At 35.5% G+C, this 18,173-nt stretch overlaps 4 protein-coding genes across 6 annotated transcripts; 2 read left to right on the forward strand and 2 right to left on the reverse strand.

Annotated features, from left to right (window-relative positions):
* Positions 1–131: 131 nt before the first annotated feature.
* On the reverse strand, positions 132–5,540 carry LOC143903040 (BRCA1-associated RING domain protein 1). The gene is made up of 8 exons (XM_077416381.1): positions 5,255–5,540; positions 4,411–4,599; positions 3,779–3,938; positions 3,559–3,639; positions 3,228–3,424; positions 2,937–3,149; positions 2,732–2,841; positions 132–2,547 (listed from the first exon to the last, which is right to left on the reverse strand). The coding sequence occupies exons 1-8, from the start codon at positions 5,323–5,325 to the stop codon at positions 2,057–2,059; spliced, it is 1,512 nt and encodes a 503-aa protein (XP_077272507.1). The 5' UTR covers positions 5,326–5,540; the 3' UTR covers positions 132–2,056.
* A 242-nt stretch (positions 5,541–5,782) lies between these two features.
* On the forward strand, positions 5,783–10,784 carry Rps26 (ribosomal protein S26). Of its 3 annotated transcripts, XM_077416382.1 has the most exons (4): positions 5,886–6,099; positions 6,175–6,288; positions 10,109–10,417; positions 10,700–10,784. In XM_077416382.1, exons 1-4 carry the CDS (start codon positions 6,061–6,063, stop codon positions 10,730–10,732), a joined length of 495 nt encoding a protein of 164 aa, XP_077272508.1. In that variant the 5' UTR covers positions 5,886–6,060; the 3' UTR covers positions 10,733–10,784. The 3 variants fall into 3 exon arrangements, with proteins under 3 accessions (XP_077272510.1, XP_077272508.1, XP_077272509.1); XM_077416384.1 differs by lacking the exons at positions 10,109–10,417; positions 10,700–10,784 and adding an exon at positions 6,723–7,214 and having other exon boundaries at positions 5,783–6,099; XM_077416383.1 differs by lacking the exons at positions 5,886–6,099; positions 6,175–6,288 and adding an exon at positions 8,380–8,539.
* On the reverse strand, positions 10,782–12,618 carry LOC143903042 (PEST proteolytic signal-containing nuclear protein). Its single transcript, XM_077416385.1, has 3 exons — positions 12,444–12,618; positions 11,539–11,741; positions 10,782–11,425 (listed from the first exon to the last, which is right to left on the reverse strand). The coding sequence occupies exons 1-3, from the start codon at positions 12,478–12,480 to the stop codon at positions 11,183–11,185; spliced, it is 483 nt and encodes a 160-aa protein (XP_077272511.1). The 5' UTR covers positions 12,481–12,618; the 3' UTR covers positions 10,782–11,182.
* A 1,739-nt stretch (positions 12,619–14,357) lies between these two features.
* Positions 14,358–17,968, forward strand: LOC143903044 (S-methyl-5'-thioadenosine phosphorylase). Its single transcript, XM_077416392.1, has 6 exons — positions 14,358–14,634; positions 14,928–15,088; positions 16,793–17,013; positions 17,080–17,282; positions 17,361–17,570; positions 17,685–17,968. The coding sequence occupies exons 1-6, from the start codon at positions 14,617–14,619 to the stop codon at positions 17,721–17,723; spliced, it is 852 nt and encodes a 283-aa protein (XP_077272518.1). The 5' UTR covers positions 14,358–14,616; the 3' UTR covers positions 17,724–17,968.
* Positions 17,969–18,173: the final 205 nt, after the last annotated feature.

Consider the following 18,173-nt stretch of genomic DNA (forward strand, 5'->3'; position numbering starts at 1 on the left):
TAAAGCATTAATCGTTTATACACTATCTCGTGTTACTGACAAAAAGATAATGAAAATTATTGAAAGAGAGAGGCAACCGGTTTCTTCACAGCTCATTTTGGAAGGGATAGATATATAAATCTAACTAAAAATAACACATGTATCAAAATGTATTTAGCTCATTCGTGATATATAACATATTTTCTTAATGAATTTGTTTTTTATACATACGTATAAATTCGTGTTTGTCCCTTTTTCAATTTGCATAAATCACGTGAAGCTCTTTTCAAGAGTATCTCATTGCACAGAACAAAAAATTTGAAAAAAATATTGATGTATAATGTTATTTAATATATTATACATATTATAATATATATTTTATATGTATATATACAGGGGTATATGCAAGGTGTAACATAAATGTGTGTAAACCGCTACTTCAGGGGTACATTCTACTCATCAAAATGAGCAAAAAAGTTCATATAAGATATAATTAAATGTATATCCAAAAATGCATCGTTACAGTGGCCTAGTTTACACCGATCTCTTGATACGCGTATCAAATAGTACAATATATTTGAACTGATCAGCCAATAATCAGACTTATTTACTAGTTATTTACTATTTAATACGCGTATCAAGTGATCGGTGTAAACTAGGCCAGTGTCATGTTTAAAAAGACACGAAGGATGGTTCACCAATGATGGTTGCCTAGTCTTCATGTTTTTCGGGACATCTAAAATAAATTGTCTACTCCTGGCCTGTTGACAACATTAATAATCTTTGTCAGTGTATTGAAATCGGGTTCAATGGAATACGACCGTAAAACATTGCGTGTTTGTGAAAGGGTGAGAAGATCGCTAATAAAGGAAGGCTCAGAACTGAACTCCGCCCATTTTGGCAGTATTACAGAGAAAGTTCCCCTGAATGTAATAGTACTCTTATTTGAGTGCAAACGGTCAATTGTTTTCGAGATATCTTAATAATAAATTTAGTGGTGTCTTTAGACCAGAGCTTGTTAGGATACTCACAGACGAGTATTTGTGGTGTAATGGATATGGTAACTGCCTCATAATTATTTTATTTATATGTTCTTTTATAAAATATATATATAATATATTATATTTTATGTGTAATATAAATTTTTATATTAAAATTCTTTTATTTTTTATATCAACAATAATTATTTTTGTCATAAAACATATAAAAAAATTAATTGTGGGATTTAAACTCAAGTCTACAAATGGAGGGGTAAAACCATAGCGGTTCAAGTCAAATTTTTAAAAATATTTTCTCGTGTGCATAGATGCAATCTGTACAATATATAAATTGCATCTATGCACACGAAAAACTATTTTTAAAAATTTGACTTGCATCACTATGGTTTTTACCCCTCCAAATTATGAGGCAGTTACCATACGCCACAAATACTTGCTTATAAGTGTCCTAATAAACTTTACTCTAAAGACATCACTAAATTTATTAATAAAATATCTCAGAAACGTTTGACCGTCTGCACCTAAATAGGGGTACTATTACATTCGAAGGAACTTTGTCTGTAATCCTGCCAAGTTTCATCAAAACCAGCGGAATTCAGTTCTGAGCCTTCCCTTGTTAACAATCTTCTTACCCTTTCACCCGACGTTTTGCGTATTTCATTGAACCCGTTTTCAATGCACTGATAAAGATTATTAATGTTGTTAACAGGCCGGGAGTAAACAATTTGTTTTAGATATTCCCAAAAACATAAAGACACATCAAGAAACCACTGATATCCATCTAATCTAAATGGTTGCCCATCCTTCGTGTCTCTTTAAACATGACTGTAACGATACATTTTTGGACATACATTTATATGAACTTTTTTACTTATTTAGACGAGTAGAATACACCCATGAAGTAGCAGCCTACATTTATGATGCACTCTGTATATGTTATGTACATACACATATATATATATATATATACACACACACACACATTATAATATAAAAATAGATAGCATTTTCGTATTACTCTATCATTGAAAATAAATAGAATATATTGTAATAATTGAACAAAAAATATAATATATAATTTAAGACAACCCCAGGTGAGCCGGATCGATAAGAGTAAATTTTTCGATGCATTCAATTAACCATATCAACGGCAGACTCTTAATATGCGGCATCTTGTACATAATACGAGGTTCACCTTTACCTGGCACATATATAATATAATGCGTACATTTGTGCAAAGGATGAGATAAGTCATTCGCAGCGTGAAAAGGTATTACTTGCGACATATCTTTCAAGTCTTCCGGATCTGGTTCTCTAGTGAGCACCGTTCCTTCTCCTTCTTTCACAAGTCTCACCAGATCGTCCTTCGTAAATCGCACATCACCGATATGATAAATCATATTCGCTTGCAAAATAAAATAAAAAAAGCAATTGTTGAACAGGCGTGGATTTTTACATTTCGCGTTTTGTCTCGCTTTCTTTGGGATGCCGTAAGTGGGTGCGCCGTTAACTTCAAACAATTCGAGATCCACATCAGCTACTTCATCCATGTCTGCTGCTAGTTGAATCCCTTTAAATAAATCGCACAATTTAATGTTGATTTGTTCCTATACATATTAATCTTGTATAGCTGAAATTTTTATTTAAATATAGCAATTTTACTATATTAGACTATTAATATATTTGTTAAGCAAACAACTGGACATTCACAGCATAAAGAATCATCATAAACATGTAATAATATTTCATCTTACATTCACTATTGAGAAGCCAACTTCCATAGATAATTGTGAACAGAACATCAAGTGTTAATTTTGTAATATTTTGCTCATTCACCTCTACTATAACGTGTGTAACAGTTGGTCTAGAATACAAAAGTTGATTATATTGTATCATATTATTGTACATTAACTTCAAAGAGAAAAACACAATAAAAAAATACAAAAAAATAGACTATACCTATATGTTGTCAAAATTTTGAATCTATGTCTCGCAGCCACGAGACCAAGCAATGTCTGATTTTCATGTTTTAAATTTGAAGCGAGAATCACAAATTTGTCACATGTACGAGTAGATGTATCTAGCATTTGATTGAGGTCCGATACCTTTTCAGACGGGGTGTTTGGTAAATCCATCAGAAGCTCTCGCATCTCTTCGGATTTACAGTAATCTCTGCATGGTCAAATCAAGATTATGTAACAAAGCTATCTTTAAAATATTCTTTGTCGTTACAATAAAGTGTACACGTACATAGGTTTTTTACCATTCTGATCATATTGGTTTCTGTCAGCATTGTGACGCAATAACAACTTGGCTTCTTCAATTCTGTTACATTTAATAGCTTCGTGTAGTGGTCTTCGACTCTTGTAACCTGATATATCAGGTGATGCTCCACAGTTCAGTAATAGTTCACATATTTCAGTATATCCATAACTAACCGTTTCTTGCTAAAATGATTATACAGAACAATAGCAATTCAAACTTGATGAGATGCATCATGCGTGAAACGGAACGCACCCATAATGCAAAAATATTTTTTTTTTAAAGGAAACCGAAAAAAACATTGATAAAATTCCTTTACCAGTGGTGTCCAACCAGCATGATCTTTTGTATTAGGATTTGCACCAGCCAACAAGAGATGTTTAACTTGTTCGGCGTTTCCCTGTAAAATAATCATTTCTTGAAACTTTTAAAAATTGTTATTTCTAAATTTATGATGTTTGACATGTAATTTAATTTAGATAGAATACAATAGTCATTTTAAACTGAATAAAGGATATATTACTGTTTGATGTCTATACCTTCAAGCATGCGGTGTGTAATTGTGTTTCACCTTTGGGATTTGTTTTATTTATATTCTTCTTACGTATATAATCCTGCTTCCTTGGTGTATGAAGTACTGTGGATATCGTATTGTCCAATGACGTATTGGATGCGTCTGTAATATTGTCCCATACATCTCTAAAATGGCAATTTATTTTTATACTATTACTTATATACATATATTATTTATATACATTCAAAAATTTGACGTCCAAATTTCTAGGGGTAATCAAAGAGACCAAAACGAATGTTTTTTTGTTAAATAACAATGGATCTAAAACTAACATTAAACGACTTGTGAATCTACACAGGTAAAATAAGAGATTGGAAAAGGTTATTAGGTGTGATTGAGAATTACTTTATTATGACAATAAATAAGCTAATCGGGGCAATACAGAGACTAAAAAATATATGATGCTAAAAAAATGATACCTTCTCCAATCTCTTATTTTATTTGCGCAAGTTCACAAGTCACTCAATGTTAGTTTCAGACCCATGGTTATTTAACAAAAAAAAAACATTTGTTTTGGTCTCTTCTATTATCCCTAAAAGTTTGTGTCAAATTTTTGAACACTGTAATTGTATTCAAAAAATGAACACCTAATCTAACCTCTTCTGAATAATTTCTGCAATAAGATCGCAATTCTGTACAAGATTGGATATTAAATGATCAGGCTTTATTTCCTTTGGCTGCACTGGTACATCGCATTTGACACATTTTGTTGCAGACTCAATACAATCATGACAAAAGAAATGGCCACAATTTGTGAGCCTTACAGGAGACACTGGTTTGGCCCCGCTACATAAAAAAAATTTTTATGTTATAAGCATATAATACATATAAGCATAAAAGTACAGTATATATATATATATATATATATACATATATAAGTATACAAGTATAAAATAATGATATATAACAACAAAATCTTAAGGACCGTCTATAATAGCCGTAAGAGTATGCAGTAAGACGTAAGCACTACTGACTAATGGAATTTTTACAATTCAAGAATAATCGACTGTGGGGGTTTTATCAGTTACATTCCTCGGATGAGGAAATAAGGTGCCTTGTACCCTAAGGTAATTAGCACAAGCAATGTAGACCTAGTCATTCATTCATTCACACTACCACCGTGATACACACGTTCATAATCTTTTTGATCCTTTTTACGAATCTTAAACCTTACAGATTGTGAATCCTTTCCGATTCCCAATCGTGCAGATCATTAATCCATAAGAATCTTAATCGGAAAAAACTTCTCAACAAAGCATATATGGGACGAAGGCCGGGTCGGATTCGAACCACGGACCTTGGTGTTACTAATTATTCGCGTAGGCACTGAGCCACGCGTCATCCCTAATCGACTGTGGTTGGTTCAATAGGTTCAATAGGTTAATGTTTACGTCTTACTGCATACTCTTACGGCTATTGTAGACGATCCTTTAACAATTACCATTTTCCACAAACAAGAACGTTTGCAAAATCTTGCAACGCACTAACAGTATTCGTCCATGAAATCTCCATGTTCGCAAGTTGATTTTCCAAATTTTAAGTTACACGATAATGTAATGTATCCACGAATAGGCAGACGCACACAATTAAAACGCCCTGTTAAAATATCAAATTTTATCTGCAAATATAACACGATGTGTTTTAACCTTCTTCTGTTAACTTCGTGACAGTTCGTGGCAGTTCGTGGCAGTTCGTGGCAGTTCGTGGCAGTTCGTGGAGAGATTTCTCTCCATCCGCCCACCAATAGCGTTTTTTCTTGGCTGCACTATTGCCCACTAGTGCAACACTAGTGCAACATTAGTGCAACGCTATTGGGTAGTGCAGGGCAGTGCAGGGCGATAGTGCAGCCAAGAAAAAACGCTAATAAAATGACGACAAGCGAGATATATCGATGTTAGGAAACATCGATATTAACTACGATACATTTACCCATGGTGGAATTGTGGAATATGTATTCCACCATGCCAGAGAGAAACCCTCTGACCATGCATTCCCATAGAATCGATATTTTCCTATCGACAGCTTGTCCTCAATCGAAAAATCGCATCGTGTCAGCAATCGTGTGCCTTCTTTATTGATTTTATTCACGTTCTCCGCAGTTCTCCGCCTTGACGGTTTGACACACAGGAGCAATTTGCGCATCATATGATTTCTACAACGTCTAGTTTGTTATGACACTGTTCATCGTTTTTTACCGCGACGCATTTTGGTTTTCCGCCGTCAAAGAGCGGAATCAGCGGAAACAAGATGGTAGAGGAGGCCGTTAATTCCACCGTCAGGACGAAAGTAAAACGATGAGATTGTGCATAGACGAAATCTTGGTTTCTTCGACATACTGTAAGTTGTCACTACATTTTTCAGAGTAAGACAACCCGGCCACGTCCGATATACCTGTGGAACGTGCTAGACGTGCAGAAGTGGCTTAGACGACACTGCAGCGACTACTATCAGCTGTACTACGAGAATTTTCTGCACGTAAGTGGCCTCTTACTTGTGTTGGACGTCTTTTCCAAATTCCACCTCTGATCCTGTTACTCCTTGCAATCACAAGGATTTGCACACAATATTAACCCTACGTCTGTTATATGAGTCTATGGCGTCCGAGCCAAAATAATATCTGCTCGTAATTGTAAAACTTGCAAGCCTGCCAGAAAATGTTAAATCAAAATGACCATAAAATCGTCAACTATAATATACATGGATGTTTTGTGATTTTTTTCAGATTTTTTTTTAATACTTTAAGATAGGGGAAATTAGCGTCAAACGTGACAGACCACGTATACACTCCGAGGATGTAAAAAAGACATATACAGATGGAGGGTTAATTCCATGTTGCTAATTGTACAGCAAGATTTTTTTATCGAAGAGAATTATACGTACTTAGCGTAACAATTTTTGTGTCTTTTAAGCACGACATTACGGGAAAGACATTGTTAAGGATAAATGAGAATAGCTTGAGACGGATCGGTATCGATAATGAACAGCACAGGATGGACATATGGAGGGAGATTATGAAACTGCATCTGAAAACAGACATGCTAGAGATTAAGGACATTGAGCGACGTAGTAATACGAAGCTTGACTGAGCCATAAACCTATTATTACGCAGCTACATCTTTTTTAATATATATTGTTGCCTATGGTACATATATTGTGTATATACACATATATAATATAATATTTAATATATTTATTAAATAATATTTATCTTAGAGAGAGAGAGAGAGAGAGAGAGAGAAACATGTAATTATATTCACACAAAATAAGTGTATGTACATGGTCATCAATTGTTGTAAGTTGAAAAATTATACGACACTTTGTACACTTTTAAACTTGTAAATTTATCACACTAGACACTACAGACGCGCGCTTCGCGCGCACTATTTAGCTTTAACATTATGCTATTACTATTACACTATTAACCCTTGATACACACAACTGTCAAAATATACAATGACAGCTGCAAATGAAGTAAGCGCAGCAAGAGAACCAATCGGCATCGCGGAAAAGTAACGATACCTACGACATGCCCTTTTCAGAAAAGGAGTCACTATAATTACCTATCTCCGATCCGCTGATATTTCGTGTGGCACTTCGATCCTTGCGTGACGCGACCGAAATTCAGAATTAAACGATTTTATATTTATAATAATGATGAGAGATTATACATTAATAATAATATTAACCTCGCGACACGGCGCGAGCTGTCACATCACGACACACACGACGCACTACACGCACGAAACTCGCCACACTCAGCGATGACAGTCCCTCACGGGATGAAGCAAGCTACGGCGCGGCAATCAATCGAGATAACCAATCGGCATCGCGGAAAAGAGGCTTCAATTTTTCGATACAAACGAAATTCACTCAGTTAACACGTACATACAGTCGTTCACGAAAAGGTTGCAACACTTTTTTTTTGATGATTTTTGGAACGCGCAGAAATTTTGAGATCGCGATCCACCATCTCTGTATACACGTAGTGAACGGTTATTGGTCTGTTTTCTGTTGCTGCACTGCTGAACTAGTGCACACTGGTGCAGTGAGTTAAAGTAAAACAAAATATACCTGTTCCATTCTAACTGATTGCACCAGTGTGCACTAGTTCAGCAGTGCAGCAACAGAAAACAGACCTTATGATAGCTGTCGAAAGTGAACTATACATTATGCGCAATGAAACACCTTTCTTTTTACATCATGAATGTAATACGAAATCCTAGTCATGCGCCTGCGCACAAGCCTGTATCGTATCATTCTTTTTATGGTGTAGCCTAAAGGTGTGAATTCATGGGACGCTCGTTTCAGCGTATCGCGAAATCACGTGATTTCGCGCTGACGCTAGCGTCAAGCAAAGAAAGCTGGATTTTCTCAGTTTTAGCGTCAAAGCCAAAGCAGCGCGAAGACGCCGAAATTTTGACGCTGTTTTCCTTTTCATGAATTTCAATTGACGCCGACGTCACGTGTGGTCATGCGACCTTCTTGCCGCTGAAAATGAGCGTCGAGCGTCAGCATGAAAAGGCACCTTAAGTGATTGGTGTAAACTATATAGAACTATAGAGATCCTTTACGAGCAAACCTCTTTTTTTATTACACCATGGCCGGAAGTGCGGTTGTGTGGATCGAAACTCGAAACGGGTGAGGCACTTCTATCTTGCATTGTAGTGTCATTGGGTGCTTCCGTTCTGGACCTGGACCTCTTCTGTGTAGTTCTTGATACAAAATGGTAATACGGATTGTTTATCGCTCACAATTTATTCGAATTCTCGCACTATGTGTTTCGCGCACACGACATTTCCTTGATGTTACTGAGGCCGAACATGGATCGCATGTTAGAGACGTAAATTTCGCGGTGGATTAACATCCTTTCGCTAAAAGCTGCTCTTCCTTCTCTGGGCTACTGGCCATGTGGTCGCCGCGTTATTTGATCGTCGCGAAAATATAATGAGCGTTGAATCTAATCTTAATTTAATTCTAGAAATGCAGGCAAAAAAAGTACGTTCGCGATTTATCGTAAAAATCGACGGGAGCGAGGACTCGAGAGCGAATTATATCCTAACCTAATGTCGTGTGTGTATCACATGGGTGCATGTATGGATGTTAGTGACAAACTTTTATTATAATTGATTTATACTACACACACACAGAGAGCCACACTCTTGGAATGAATGAGTTTTCTGTTAACGTATTGTTTTCATCTTAATTGATCTTGTGAATGGTTCAAACAATTAGGTACAAATACTACTTTTACGCGAGCGTTACTTCTGTAGTAACTTACGATATATCATTCGTTTACGCGGAGTAAATTATCGTAAGTTACTACAAAATTCCGTTTACGCGAAGGAATTATTGTAAGTTACTACAGAAGTAACGCTCGCGTAAACGTAGTAGTAGTAAAAGTCCATTACCTTTCTTAAGGTAAACAGCAATATTACTCAAGAAACTCTTCACTTTGTATTTTAATTTTGATTAATACAGGCGCGATTATTTCCACTTCACAAGCAATTGCTAAACTTTTTTGTCTGTAGGCAGTGAACAGACAAAAAAATCTAGCAATTGCTTGTGAAATGGAAATAATCACACGAATCACACCTCTATTAATCAAAGTCGAAATACAGAGTGAGCAGTTTTCTGAATAATATGTTCCCCTAAAAAAGATAATGGACTATTACTACGTTTACGAGAGCGTTACTTCTGTAGTAACTTACGATATTTCCTTCACGTAAACGGGATTTTGTAGTAACTTACGATAATTTATTTCGCGTAAACGGGTGAATTATCATAAGTTACTACAGAAGTAACGCTTGCGTAAACGTAGTATATGTACCTCAATTATTTGAACCATTCAGAAGGTCAATAGGATAAAAACAACAAAAAGCTTTATGGCTCGTCTACAATAGCCGCAACAGTATGCAGTAAGACGTAAGCGGTAAGCTGTTGACTAATGGGATTTTTACAATTCAAAAATAATCGACTGTGGTTGGTCAATAGCTTACTACTCACGTCTTACTGCATACTTTTACGGCTGTTGTAGACGAGCCATTAAACTTATTCAGTTCCAAGATATTCAGAAGAAAAAGGGTGCCTAATAATTTTGTCAATGGCTGTATATAACACGCGCACTATATATCCAATTTATATTATGTTATATACACTATACAATATAATATATACTAAATATATTCACATTCATATATATATATGATTGAGCCACTGCCACAAACGGTATTTATGACCGTTGTGTTTCTGACACCTGCGTTAATATACATCTAATTTATTTCTGTTTAATTGTCAGACTTGTAAACGCAGGAACGGTGGACGTGCCAAGCACGGTCGCGGTCATGTAAATCCAGTCCGCTGTACCAATTGTGCTCGCTGTGTCCCCAAGGATAAGGCCATCAAGAAGTTTGTCATTCGTAACATTGTCGAGGCTGCTGCCGTCAGAGACATAACCGAGGCCAGCTTTTATCAATCATATCAGCTGCCCAAGTTATATGCTAAACTTCATTACTGCGTCTCCTGCGCCATTCACTCCAAAGTGGTGCGGAATAGATCCAAGGCGGATCGTCGTATAAGAACGCCTCCTGTTCGCAACTTTCCAAGGGTAATTCTCTATATAAATAGATTTCATAGTTTGTTTAATTGAGATAATATATTAAAAACTTGTAAATTTATAGTCATAACTTGGTCTAAGTTGGAAGCATAAATAAACTTGCTTTATGAAAGTTTTAAATGACCATTTGTAATAAAATTGTACAATACAACAGGGTAACGTTTGACGATTTCCAATAAATTTATCTGATCACTTTGCTCGTACGAGTAGATAAATGATTTTATAATTACAAAATCCATAGCGCAGTGTACATATATTATTTCTTGTTTCCAGGATCTGCGCCAAGGTCAACAGAACAGGAAATAATTTTATCATGTAAAGTTAATTTTTCGATATAAATGAAAAATTTTAAAACCAATGTGGAAGGATGCTTTATTTGCCTAACATCATAAAGTACAGATCAACATTATTTTCATTATTTCGAGGGAGAGATGGGTAAAATATATATATGTAATGTTTTATTATATAATGCAGAATTCAATAACTCACTATCACATGGAAAAACTCGGAATCGTCAGGCTCGTGGAGCGTGAGTACTTTTTAGATATAGATTTATCATACATGATTTTGCATATATCATCCAACATTCTCTAAGTTGAGTCGAAATTTTAAATCTGAATTCTGCCAATGAATTACTTACATGTCATAAAAATACTTGCATTAAACTTCAGCAAGAACAAAGTTTCTAGTAAATATTTAAAATTAATGTACAAGTTAAAAGTAATAATTTTTCAATATACACATATATATGTAAAATTATTTGTTCGCTTCCTCCATTGCTTTCTTTAGCGTCTTCTCGAATATCTTTTTTGAGTCGCAGAATCCCTGCTTTGTTTTGCCGAATGAATTTGGTCCAGCTGACGTTGGTGTTTCACGCCCAATATTTCGCATCCTCATCCTCGCTTCTGCTGGCATCTCCTCTGGTTCGTCATCCTCGTCCGCATTGAACACCGAGGCTACCGTCGGTTTTTGTACTGTTGTTGCTTTCACAGTCGACTTCTATACAAAGGAGAGTTTCTTATGCAAGAGTGGGATTTTGTGCAAGGAAAGAGGTTTTCATGTGGAAAGAAATGTGTGCGGAGCATCAGGGTCGACATGAATGTTTTACTTACGGAGACGGAACCTAATTTAATTTGAATTCCCTTCTTCTGCTCGTTGCCACTTGTCTTTTTCCCAAAGCCAAACGCCAACTTCTGTTTCCTTGCATCTGACTGATCGCAATCATCTGTATCGCAGCGTTCCTCGGCTCTGAGCGGCGAGCGGTCCCTATCTCTGTCATCCTCTCTCCTGTCCACGGTTCTGTAGACACTTGACCCTGACAACGTCAAACACTGGCAAAGTTCAGATCAAGTTAAACAAAGTTGACTTTTTAACCGGAAATCTTTAAGCGGGTTATACTTAATGCAGGCAATGCCCTACAAATTCAACAATTAGCTGTCTAAAGCTGTGAAATAAAGTTAAAATGATTTAATTCTGTAGAATTACATATATTATAATTATTATCATATATGCTATATATATATATATAGCATATAATTATTTTATATTTTCTATAAAATTTTAATATACATATATGTATTCATAAAATGTTAATATAGAAACATCAAGTTATTTTATATTTTATTTTAAATAGTACCACAACAATGATTTTTAATGAAAGTGTGCATACATTAGGAATTAAATACTTGAAAATTTTCTGACGCAAAAAAAAGCAATGACAATCACGCTTTTGGTATGAAATAAATTCTTCGTAAAATGCCAGCAGTGAGAGACTAGAGATAACCGCGCGATCAGAAGCAATTAATGTCGTTCGTTTCTTTCAAAGAAATTATTATAAGATATCATAAGCTGAAAATCAATCTTCAAGTAATTCGTACGAAATTAATATTTTATACAAGACTGCGCGTCGGTGTCCGATAGTGTGTCTGCGTGGAAATAACCGTTCTGAATTTCTCGTCGGATTTTAACAAGCGTTATCTACATTCAATGGCAGTGTAATAGATAAAATGAACAAAACCTTTTCTATAATCGTTCCCGGGATTCCTTCTGGACATTTCGTCGATATCTTCCAGACGCGCAGTTCAAGCCAAACTTATGCGAAGATTACGAAGTATATACGAGGTAACCTAAAAATCGTTACTCAAACTTATCTGTCTCATGTCTGCCATTGCCGCCAACCGCCAACAGTTGCAAAACCATAGCATAGTATAACTAGTATGCTCTCGCTCTCACATAACCATTACGTAAAGAAAATATCAGCCGATAGGTCTGTTTTCTGTTGCTGCACTGCTGAACTAGTGCACACTGGTGCAGTGAGTTTAACCGCACTCTAGCTTTTAACACTGCCCATGAAAACCACCTTTATGCTTGTGTCGACTTGAGTCGCTAAATGAAAAGCACCTATAGTGAACTATAGATTTTACCGATAACCGAGAGTGAATTTTGGAACGCAGTCAATGTCAATTTTCTGAGGCATGTCACGCTACCTTCGTAAATAAATACACAATTATATAATCGTAACTGTATTTTGAACAGTGTCTACTTTAAATTATCGGTAATATGTTATAAAGAATCGCTTAAATATGTTTGGTAGCCTTTTAAAAATTAATATTATTTTTTATCGTTGGAATTAGATTTCTTAACCTGTGTTAATTAAAATATTCGCATGATTTCTTCTTTATTTAAAAAATATAAAGTTTAAAGCTTTGTGCCATTGCGTTAATACGTATCAATTTTTCCTTACAGCAAAAATGAATGCTGGTCTAATTTTGAGATCGGTATGTCAAACAATCAATTCTGTGGTTCCAAAGATTTTAACGGTCTCGACTACGCAAAATGTATTGGCTCACAGAATCCACTACATGTGCAACAGAGAGAAATTGAATTCACCGAGCAGTTCGTCAAGTGGCAATACGTGTTTCCTTTTGCAACCTGTACTACCTATATATAATTCGGTATGTGGTCTGAAAGTAAAAGGCCGCTTACAATTACGTTGCAAGGACTGTTATTTTCTATGTAAGAGAGAGAGATGGTATGTTATGTGCAAAACGCATCCTAGGCATAAACAAGTGCAGATGAAAAAGAGAGAATACAAAACATGGATACTAACGTGGGCTTCTCAAAGTAAGGTACGAGGCTGGTAAAGGATGACACATGTAGATTGTAAATTGTGAAATAATATGTGCAGCAAATAAAGTATCAATATTTCCAAATATGTTTATCTAAAGTTGAGACATTTACTACGTTTACGCGAGCGTTACTTCTGTAGTAAACTTGTGGTAATTTACGACAATTCCTTCGCGTAAACGGGATTTTGTAGTAACTTACGATAATTTACTCCGCGTAAATGAGTGATATATCGTAAGTTACTACAGAAGTAACGCTCGAGTAAACGTAGTAATAGTGTATCGTTTTAATTTTTGGGTAAATCTGAAGAATAGTGGCCTCCTCACCGATTTCGTTCAACTTGGGCTTAATCGACGCGTTTTTGCACGAAACGACCGAATCTGGCAGAAAAAAGTGTCGCTCTGCCCCGCGAATATGATTCCTGTCATACCGACGAGATGCAGCGACTACTACCGACAGTACCGACCATGCCCTGCGGCCACACGCGCATGCTCAGTGGTCGTCACAAATTACCGGCATATGGTTACGGCCTCTATAAATCAGCCTTTATACTTTATCTGTGCTATTACAAATGGCGTACTTTTCCTAATTGGAAATTGGATGAGAGTGATGAGAGAGAAGGAGAGAGGGAGAGAAAGAGGGAGGGAGAGAGAGAGAAAGAGATAGTGGGTGGGAGGGGGGGAGAGAGAGAGAGAGAGAGGGAGAGAGAGAGAGATAGTTGGGGGAGGGGGGAGAGAGAGAGAAAGAGAGAGAGAGGGAGAGAGAGAAAGAGAGAGAGAGAGAGAGGGAGAGAGAGAGGTTAGAATCTCTGAATCTTAATCGTCACCGGTTAGGCGATTACGGCTAAGGTCAAAGTGACGCTACAAATGCTTTGGAACGTTCTTCTTCTCTTTCTTTCTTCATTGAAAGAAAAGAGAAGAGGAATGCTTCGAAGCATTTGTAGCGTCACGTTGACCGTAGCCTACATTACCTAATCATCTTCCGCGGTAACGCGCCACGCAATCCGCGTTCATGCTAGAATTTTATATCGCTAGTTCAAGATAGCAAACCGAATAGCTGTCACTATGGCAAATAAGATCAAGGTGAGAGAATTTTAATCTACTTTATAAACATATAACGACATTGTTTGAAGGAAGTGTACATCTCAATTTATATATATATATATATATGGGTCATATATTTTTTTATTATATTTATACCAACCGCATAAATATTACAAGCGGTTGATTTAAAAAATTACTCGATACACAAATATCTGACATGTTGCATTATTAGATATTATATATGTAATAGTATTATTATTATTATTATTATTACTATTATTATTATTAATATTATTATTATTAATGTTATGGTAATTATTCATATTTTTTAGGTGGGATTAATATGTGGTTCGGGTCTGGGTGAGACCCTACACAAAACGTTCAATTGTAGCAGCATCACAAGTCGTGAGAATGCAGAGAACGACTTCGGATATCCATCCAGTGATCTATACCATGGATGCATTGATGGAGTAAACATAGTGCTACTGGCTAGGTGGAATTCCTTATAAATCCCTTCGTTTTTGCATCTCTTTTTAAATTATGCAATCTAGACTGGCACATTAATATACAGAGTGTTGAAAAAGATGGTACCAAATTTTAGAAGTATGGAGTACTTGTGAAAACAAACCGAAAAGTCTTAGTAAGCATTACTCTAAAAACCATTTATTATGTGAGTTATAAAGCATTTTCTACAGTAGATGTTCGATGTTCCTTCCGTTCATTTCAACACACAATTTGGCACACTTTCTCATTGAAGATCAAACATGTTCAAAAATTCCAGGTTTATTTCGTATTCGTTGACTAGAGTTTTCTGTATCAGTTTGTTCAATGTATCATCTGATGTAGCACACACCATGCTCTTCAAATGCCCATAAATAAAAGTTTAACAGATTTAAATCCGGTGAGCGAGGTGACCATGCAACTGGACCGCCACGTATTATTCACTTTTCTTGAAAACAATTGCTTAAATGTTCTCTAACAATCATGAGGAATAATCACGTGTAAATACCTTATACAATGCATACTCGTGAAACGAACGGAGAATACATCGAATGCTTTATAACTCGGAAATAAATGGTTTTTGGAGTAATGTTCATTACGATTTTGCTTCCTCATAGAGGAAGCTTTGTAATGGTGAAAAATTTTTTTTTCGAGATTTTGATGGAAATAGGTTTAGAATGTTCTGAAATGTCGAAAAATCATATTAGTAAAAAATGTCCGGAAGTATGTATGTATGTGTGTGTGTGTGTGTACGGATTTTTGTACACGCATCTACTTCTACAATTTTTTAGATACCAGTTTGAATTTTTGCACACAAATAGAGTATCATAGAAAGTATGTCCTCCTCAAATTTTATTGAAATCGGTCTACCGGTATAGATTTTATGCAGATTTTCCTTTTTTTGAAAAATGTGTTTTACGCTGCCGCTTTCTCAATATTTGAGATAGCGATTTATTTTTAATTTTATTATATTTTCCAGTTTTTTTTCTACCCTTATATATATTTCATATATAATTCATTAAAATTTGATTGATCAGATCTCGTATTACACACATTTGAAATTTCGAAGAATTCGTACATACATAGAAGCTTTATAAAACTTGATCTGATCAACCAAATTTTAACCACGTATATATAAAATAGGGGTAGAAAAAAGACTGGAAAATATAATAGAATTAAAAATAAATCGCTATCTCAAATATTTATAATATCGGGCTGATTTTTTTTATCGATAAAGTATTGTTTTAGTTTTTAAGTGGACAAGTATTTTTAGTATTTTTTAGTGAATGTATATAATTATTTACGCAGTCCCCAAAAGAGTTAAGTGTGAAATCAGAACCTTTGCTAACAAAGCTTCCTCTATGAGGAAGCCAAAACAAATAAATACCGATAATTATACCTCGAATAAAATAAAAACTTGCACACTTAGGAACTATGAGGAAGCAATGTGCAAGTTTCTACTTGCACAATTAAAAACTACGAGGAAACAATGTGCAAGTTTCTACTTGTTTCGGTTTGTTTTCACGAGTACTACATGCCTCTAAAATTTGGTACTACCTCTTATCAACACCCTGTATACTTTGCTTTATCCTTCTGCTATAAATTTTTTCATGTAAAAGCCGTTTTACTTTTTCTGTTTTAAAACGTTTAGTTTATGTTTTAATCATTAATGAAAATATTTTCCTCTCTGACACAGACATGGTGCAGGGCATGTATTTAGCCCTACCGGAGTTAATTATCGTGCTAATATAGAAGCGTTACGGCTTGCTGGATGTACCCACATATTGGCGTCTACTGCGTGTGGATCATTGACGGAATCTATCAGCAGGGGACAATTAGTTGTGCCTGATAGCTTCATAGATAGAACCAATTCCAGAAAGGGGACGTTCTATGACGGAACATCTGCCAAGTACAGCGGTAGGTATATCATGTATATCTTTTTACATGTACAATCTTTAAAGTATGTTGCCTGTGAAATTACAGGAGTATGCCACATGCCGATGGAGCCTGCATTCGATCCGCGAACGTCAGAGATCTTGTTGCAAGCGGCAAAAAAATTGGGATACAACATAAAAAAGGGTGGAACAGTAGTAACTATCGAAGGACCGCGCTTTTCCTCTAAAGCGGAGAGTAACGCTCTGCGTCTTTGGGGTGGACATTTGGTCAACATGACTATATGCCCGGAGGTCTAAATAATAAATCTATACGTAAACTTGTACGTCTTAACAATACTATTTATATAATGTTTACATTTTTTAAATCAGGTATTTCTAGCGAAAGAAGCCGGTCTTTTATACGCAGCTGTAGCAATGGCGACTGATTATGATTGCTGGAAAGAAAGCGAGGACAATGTTCATGCAGCTGACGTATTAGTTGTGTTCAGGCAAAATGTTGATAAAATAACGAATGTGTTACTGGAGGCAGTGAAGATTATTGGCTGTGGAGATTGGGAGCAGGATATTCTTAAATTGAACGTAATGTTTATTATTGTATATCATTTGATACCTATAAAATATTGTACATAATACTGAAGATATATATTTTTCTAAATACATGCTAACAAACAATAAAAGAGAAATAATTTTCAGGACTTAATTGAGAGCAGCAATGTGACTGCAAAGAAATAAAGCTTCTACTTGCAAAGCGGAATGAAAAAGACATGCCTATATATAATCATAAATACATAATATTATCAAAGCTGTGTGTAAGATATATATAAGAGTTTATTGAAGAGTTCTATACATTCCACGCGCGGAAATTTTTATACAAAGGCTATTATACGAAGAATCAATTTATTTTATGACATTTTATGACATAATCACAAATAAGAGCTTGTGTAAAATTATTACATAAAATTGCGTTATATACACTGTTTTGCAATTCTATATATCTTACCTTTTCCCCCTCCTCTAAAACGTTTTATCGAAATATTATCTTGGTGCATCATAATTTTATTACATTGATAATTCAAGCACAAAATCGCAGCTCTGTTTAATCCAATTACACACATGTATGTACATACACAATCGCAAGAAATCAGGAGTGAGAAAAGGAATAGGATTGGTATTCCGCCATAT

This window comes from Temnothorax americanus, unplaced genomic scaffold, assembly GCF_048541705.1.
Source record: "Temnothorax americanus isolate GAGA-0224 unplaced genomic scaffold, ASM4854170v1 Scaffold43, whole genome shotgun sequence".
Lineage (NCBI taxonomy): Eukaryota > Metazoa > Arthropoda > Insecta > Hymenoptera > Formicidae > Temnothorax > Temnothorax americanus.